The sequence below is a fragment of the Alosa alosa genome, chromosome 14, assembly GCF_017589495.1.
Source record: "Alosa alosa isolate M-15738 ecotype Scorff River chromosome 14, AALO_Geno_1.1, whole genome shotgun sequence".
NCBI lineage: Eukaryota > Metazoa > Chordata > Actinopteri > Clupeiformes > Clupeidae > Alosa > Alosa alosa.
In genome coordinates, this window is record NC_063202.1 from 27,511,255 (window position 1) to 27,518,754 (window position 7,500).

The 7,500-nt window shown below is 49.8% G+C and overlaps 1 protein-coding gene across 1 annotated transcript in view; it reads right to left on the bottom strand.

The window, feature by feature from the left end:
• The window catches only part of si:ch211-186j3.6 (neural-cadherin), a 164,265-nt gene that overhangs the window by 108,638 nt on the left and 48,127 nt on the right, over positions 1-7,500 (bottom strand). The window contains exons 4-6 of the mRNA XM_048263372.1: positions 5,150-5,354; positions 2,287-2,398; positions 17-266 (exon numbers count right to left, since the gene is read on the bottom strand). Of these exons, the coding sequence (XP_048119329.1) occupies positions 17-266; positions 2,287-2,398; positions 5,150-5,354 (567 nt within the window). The remainder of the gene's footprint in view (positions 1-16; positions 267-2,286; positions 2,399-5,149; positions 5,355-7,500) is intronic.

Below are 7,500 nucleotides of genomic sequence, written 5' to 3' on the forward strand. Positions count from 1 at the left end.
AGAGCGGGCTACTCACACTTGCTGGGAGAACTCCGGGGGCTCGTCATTGACGTTGGCCATGCGCAGGCGTACTGTGGCCGTGCCGGTGCGCGGCTCCTCGCCCCTGTCCACTGCCATCACCACAAACTCGTACAGGTGGTTGGGCCGCTCGTAGTCCAGGGTCCCGGCGGGGAAGATGGTGCCGTGAGCCGAGATGCTGAAGTCCGGGCTCAGAGTGTAGTAGGCGATCTCAGCATTCTGCTCCGAGTCACAGTCACTGGCCGACACTGAGGGACAGAGGGACAGAGGGAGAGATGTTATAGGAGCAAAAAGCAAAGCAAAGAAAGAAAGAAAGACAGAAAATGACAGAGAAAAGGATGAAGAGAATCAAAGAGAAAAAATGACATAGGCGAAAAGAGCTAGAAATATAATGAAGTGTTCCTAAATCTGTCATGACCATGGTGAATATTAAAATATTAAATCCAGTTAGTTCTGGGCATGACATTAAAATTAATCATAGCACATCACAGTCAAAGCCGCATTGCTCGCTGTGCTGGAATATGCCATGGCTCAGTGATGGAAAGGACCACTTGAGACTGCTTGCTCCAGGGCTAGTGCAGCTAACATCCCCTGTGAGATTTCAACAAGCACATTTACAGCTTCCCCCCTCAGCCAACACTTCCCCTTTCATCCCCTCTGATTATGCTTCGCAGAGCAGCTTGCACATTCAGCTACATCAATATTTTCATGTTGACAATACACCCGTGATCCTTAGAGAATGTGCCTGGCCTGGATTACACTACCTGCCTCCTATTATTACAATGCTGTAGGATCTCCAGGAGACTTGCGTAACATTTCTTTTTTTTTTTTTTTGGGTGATGTCACTTGACCTTAATCTCCTTCCCACACCTCTTGCAGTGGCGGCAGCATCGTGAATTTAATAATCCTCCAGTTTGGACGGGATCCCTTGGCTGGCTCAAGTGCTTTAGTGTCTTGTTCATGCTGATGCACTCGGGGCTCTTGTTTCCCGCCACCTACACACGCACGCTGCCAGGGGCCGACTAATCCCACCTCAAACAGCCACCACAAGTTCACATGACAGCCTCTATTTTCCTCAAAAGCGCTTTTTAATGTCGAATTCTACATCAGGCAATTGATGATAACTAATGACTTTTCTCTCCTCTTTGTGCATTTTTTTTGTCTTTAAACTATCCCCATCACTCATTGCTCCTACACACCTGTAGAGAGACACTGACATACACAAACACACACACACACACACACATGCACACAGATGCTCCTGTGCACACACCTACTGGGAGGACACGGCACATCTGTAGGAGATCTTAACAAAAACACCTTCCACAATCTGCCAGATAAGCTCAGAAAATGTCTGCCAACAATCCGATACGCCAAAATGCCCGTCACAGGTCACCTTTTTGGTCCGCCATTTGTGGGCCGCCGCCTGCCTGTCTCCCTCATGCTGAGGTACTCCCTGAGGGGGAATCAGCGACACCTGGGAGCCTCTCATGTGCCCGCTCTCCTCTGGCGGGCCATGGCCGGTGGCAGATGCTTTTGGGCGGCGTTCACATTGCGCCGTTCGGGAGGGTAAACACAAGTGCCTGCGTGGGCTGTTGGCCGCAGCCTCCATGGCGGAGCAATTTAAAAACATGAGGGGATGCCATGATTCCCCCTCAGACAGGAGCCACATTCAAGACATGCGGCAAAGGGCTGGGGTGAGGACTTGATGAAAACACCGTGTGTGTATGCAAGAGAGAGAGAGAGAGAGAGAGAGAGAGAGAGAGAGAGAGAGAGACAAAGAAGAGAGAGAGAGAGAGAGAGAGAGAAAGAGACAGAAAGAAATATTTATTTACTCTGTGAGCTCTGGTTTGTTTGTGTATGTGTTGTTTTAGTGTGTGTGTGTGTATGTTAGTGTGTATGTGTGTGTGTGTGTGTGTGTGTGTCTGTGTGTGTGTTAGAGAGAGAGAGATAGAGTGTGTATGTGTCTGTCTGTCTGTCTGTGTGTGTGTGTGTTTGTGTGTGTGTGTGTGTGTGTGTGTGTGTGTGTGTGTGTGTGTGTGTGTGTGTGTGTGTGTGTAGACGTAAACTAAAAGTCAAAGTTAAAATGAGTGTGTTTTGTATGTTTATGTTGGTGTTGTCAGCTCTGGTGTCTAAGTGATAACTGGAGGTGTTGTTGTGCGGTCACGCCCGTCCCCCCAGCCCTGGCTGAGGCGTCGCTCTGTCGTCCCCCCGCGCGCTGCCCCGTTCTCCCCACTGACAGGCCGCTCACACCTCCGCTCGCCTCACCTTGCAGCAGAGAGGTTGCTGTGGTTACGGTCTCTGGGATGCCGTCATTGCTGTAAATGGACTGCTGGAACTCCGGGACGCAGTCGTTCTCGTCGGTGATGATGACCCGTACCTTCGACAAAAAACAAGGACAGAAAGAAAAAAATAGAATCAGATGAGAGCACGAACAATCTGTCTGGAGAAAAAAAGAAAGGGGTGGGAAGGTGGGAGAAGACTGAGAAAAGTACAAAAAAGAACAGAAAAAGAGAACATGGGGCTGAGGGGAGGGGGGATGAACTCAGGAGAATTGAGGTTGAAATAAACAGAGAGAAAAGAGAGGAGAGGGTATTGGATGAAGGGAAAAGGTGGATTGTGGGTACGCGGCTCAGGCGTAAACACATTTCTGAATGCCTTTGATTATCGGCGGGGGGTGGAGGAGTGTGAGAGGAGGAGAGCGGAGGATTTGCCAGCTAGTAATCGTCCCTGGTGTTTATCGCCACGGAGGAAAGCAGCTTTCGCTAGATTGCCCTTTTACTGCCAATTGCGCCAAGCAGCGGAGAGCCGTCTCCTGTCTTCCTGCCGGATTCTGCTGAGGTCACAGCAGATGAGCACAAGAGACACTCCTCTGAGTCTTCTCCATCACGCACTCCCTCACTCGCTCTCGTCTGACAAAAGCCCTTCTCTCTCGGTCTCTCTCCTTCTCCAGAACTGGCTTGGATTGAAAGTCATCAACTATTCCAACATTTAGTCATCCAGGTATATTAATGGGAAACCGTAGGATAATGGGCTCGCCAAGGTGACCTGATTTTCCATCCAATAAGAGGGAGAGTTAATCATGGAGACAAGACTGACAGGAGGACACCGCACTCCTCCCGATTCAAATGAGAACTTACACCATTTGCATAAAAATACCATATAAACCTTTATCACCCCGCCTCACTTGACTTCTATCAGCTAAAGCAAATCTGTCTCCTCAAGAGTCGACACACTTTCAAATTGTGGTTATTAACTGGTAATTTTTCAGGAGGAGACACAATGTAACTGATTTTTGCACATGGGTGCCTATAAATATCCCAGCATTATGGAGCATGGCTGGCATGATTTAAAAGGCGCTAATAAAATCCAAAATATAACAATGGTGAGAAAAAGAAGGAGGTGCCTTATCTCTGATCTTCAGAGTACAACAAAAGTGTTACCTTTTATCTGCTTTTTAGTTTTCCAAAGCGTTTCCAGCCTGCTTTAAATAAATTACTCTAAATACACAGCTTACAGTATGCGTGGTCGATAGTTGTGAATATTTCATCCTGCCTCATACATGCGGGAGGGAGATTTTGAAAGCTTCTGAAACAAATCAATTAAAAAAACACAGAGCTTGTTGTTTGTCCCCTGGGACACTAGCATGCATGTGTGCTGCCAAAGCACTGGTGGAGACCTAGAGACGGGGTGCACTGGGAGAGCCAGACGGCTTTACTCAACACACAGTAAGGGACAGAGGATGCCACCACCGTTTAGATTGGAGCGGCCCGTTAGGTAAACCAACACACAGATTAACGACAGGGGAGGAGGCGACAGCACCTGCACACGTGAGGACAACAGCAGCTGCACATGGTCAGGGCTGGATGGATGACAGAGCAAGAGCGTGGCTGACAAGTGCTAACACAGCACGGGAGCGGGAGCGACTGTGTGTGCAGAAGATCAAAAATGTAATATTCATGGGGCACGGGTGAGCAGCGCTGAGCCAGAGGTCAGGGCATGGAGGGCAGCGGAGTGATGCCGGGGCAGGGGTGTGGGCCGCGGTGCCCCCGTCTGCCCGCCATGCTTCACCTGGCCCGCGGCGGCAAATTCAGAGCCCTCCGCTGACTTTAAGCTCACAGGATTAGACAGATCTTAGGAGCAGCTGCCAGTTCTCTGCCGCCTCCTCTTGTTTGCTCCAAACAACCCCCCCACACACACACACACACACACACCCTCTCCCTGCCTGCCTCCCTGCCTCCATCCCCGTCTGCATAGCCACCCCCATCCACCTCCCCCATCCTGACTTCCTCACTACGGCAGAGTTAGTGGAACAGTCTTGCTTCCCGTCGTCAGCCCGCACCCTCCCACCCTCCGCGGCCCCGGGGCCAGGGGGAACCCACGGATCAGTGAGCAGAGAGAGTCCCACCATGGCGGGGGAGGATTGAGTCCTGCGGGGCCCTGTGTCTTGGCGCACGGCATGGATGCCACTGCCTGCCTCTTGCTTGACTTTGATCTGCATTTTGCCCCCATTTCAACACCCCCCCCCCCTCCTCCCGCCTTCTGATCTCCCTCTGCCCAGAGGGCACGGATGGCACGGGCTCACCACCTACAGCAGTCATGCATCATGATCACCCCCACACACACACACACACACATACACACACACACTGACAAATGAATGTCTCGGTGATGGGAGAATTTTTCTTCATTTCAGCAGCCATTATCGACCGCCACCCAAGAAGGCTCCTCTCCTCTCGTCTCCTCTCGACTCTCCTTTCCTCTCGTCTCGTTTTGTCTGTGAGGCCTCAATGCGATGCATCCCACAGTGAAGTAAAGAAGCCACTCGCTTCCTCCCGGGAGCTTTGGCAGAAGCAAATCTAGACAGTCCTGTCAATCAATCCCCTCTATTTTTCTTCAACTTCTCTGCGCTGTCAAGCTTTTTTCTCTCTGAAGCGTCACATTGCAGAGGGCTCAATTTTATGGGGTTGACACTGATGCTGACTGACGGCTAGCATGCCCTTACGTGTGCGAGGGGACTGATGAGCACCCCTCACGCTGGCTCTCAAGCACCCCTCAAACACATATACACACACACACACACACACACACACACACACACACACACACACACATCCTGGGTGTGACCTACCTCGGCAGCGCTGCTCAGGCTGTTCTGGGTCTCACTGGCCCGGACCAGCAGCAGGTAGCGGTGTTGGTCACTCTCGTAGTCGACGGTGCGCGTGAGGCTGATCTCGCCCGTCTCCTGGTGGATGGTGAACAGGCTGCTGGGGTTGATCACCAGGCTGTAGCTGATGGGCTGCTTCTGGAAGGAGAGCGCTGGGGTGACCAGGAAACTAAACCGGGGAAGGGGGAGAGACAGAAGAAATATCAGCCTGCCATTCAGTTACCAACACCATCTTCATTTAGAGTTGTCAATGGCTGCTGTAATGACATTAGGCTTTGAGAGAGTGATGAGTCTGTGCTATAGCTATAGACCCAGAGAGACCACATCCTTCGCTCGAAGGCAGAGCAGCCACTGAACTGCCATGCTCATACTGTACTGACTTATCTGGATCTCAGGCCTGCGGGCGCACTCACTGTATCAGTGGATCAGTGTGATCAGTCTCTGTCAGTGGGGCCTTGTGGGTCCAGCCGAAGCCGGCCAACCAGCCTGACTCCATTAGATCATCGCCTGAGCCCATCAGAGAGGGAGACCTGTGTGTGTGTGTGTGTGTGTGTGTGTGTGTGTGTGTGTGTGTGTGTGTGTGTGTGTATGGGTGTATGTTGGGGTTTTTTGGGGGGGCTTTGCCATACCCCGCAAAGCCAACGCAATAACAGAAAGTAAGATTGTGACTGGAGGGATGCAAGGCCCAAGCCTGATCAAATGTGAGGGGAGAGGCCCCCCAGCCTGGTGCTGATGCCCAAGTCCCAGTAAGCCTGTTAAAGCAATTACATCCACACCCACGAGAGAGAAAACGAGGGCATCAGAGAGACGGAGAGAGAGAAGAGAGAGAAGGAGAGTGGAGGGTAGAGAGAGAGAGATCAGAGGGTGGTTACTAGGATGGAGCAATATGGAGGGAGCCTACATGCTGCACAGCGTGCGTGGGGGAAATGAAAGTCAACACCTTATGCAAATAACTACAATAGCAAAACGAGCTGGTTCTATCTTTAAAGAGCCTTGGCTACTAAAACGGCAGGGAAAGAATAAAAGACAGAATTCAAGTCAAGAGAGAGAGAGAGAGAGAGAGAGAGAGAGAGAGAGAGAGCAGAGAAGAGAAATGTCAATGGGAAGTGGTTGCAGCAGAGGTGGAGAGGGGGGAGAGAGCCACGGGCAAATGGCACTGCTGTCATGCTGCCACAGTGTAGTCAGCTGCCATAGGAGAGGAGAGGAGGCGCGTCTTCACCTGCAGCCATTTGATGTGGCTAATAAAGAGTCAACAATGGTGTCGGTGCTCACATTTCCACTCATTTGTGCTGTGAATACTGAAACGCCTCGCAGGATTTCAATCCCCCAGAGGCAAACATCAAAATGGTGGCCTTTGGATGGATGTTAACTTTGTTTTAACCTTAACAATTACTGTTTAAAATTCAAAGGTGTCAATGTTTTCGATTTCATTCTGACAACGTAGGTCAGGTAAGAATAAAAATGCTTGGTTGAATGCTTGGTTGAATTTCTTATTATGCTCTTTAGCACGTCAATTAACTTTTATATATTTGCACACCTATGAACTAGTTCCAGGTTTTTGGCCGCATTACACTTGAATATTAAAGTCGTTGGGAAGTTTGAATTAACTGTCACATTGCAACAGAGTTACAAATTAGCAATCTGACAGAAATGCAGAGCATAGCAACGTTGTTACCTATGTCTGAGATAGCGATTAGCTCAGTTACACTGCTTTTGGAGAAGGGACAACAGTGATTTTACAAAGCTCAGGCAATTCCTGGGATATTCTAGCTTGGCATTGAGAGAGATGGAACTAACGACTGGCCGTTGTCCCAGCAACCATCCATTTAGAATTTGTGATGGCAGTAAATTGAGAATGAGTTGATGTGTGGAAGAAAGTAGTAGTTCTACAAACAAGACAGTTTTAGCGATCAAAACATGGAAATTATATTAGCCAATTAAGATTGGTATAACCAGGAAGATGGACAGTACTTGGGTAGCAGAAGTTAATGCATTTCGAGGTGTAACATTGCCACCACAAACGAGCATTAACTTTTGCTACCCGAATACCGTGAAGTCTATTATTCCTTACATAGCTAAGGACAAAATGTCTCTGCAGCTCCTGAATGCAATCGGAAAACAGTAGTTATACTGCAAGAGAATAAGAATGAGAGAGAGAGAGAGAGAGAGAGAGAGAGAGAGAGAGGACGGGGCCCTGGTGCAGTGGACGGAGAGGGCTGCCCTGTGCCGTGGGGACAGGTGAGGCTGGAGTGTCATGCAGCTCAGGTACTAGTTTGTCAGAGCGTGTGTGAGGCATATTAAAGACACACATGGCT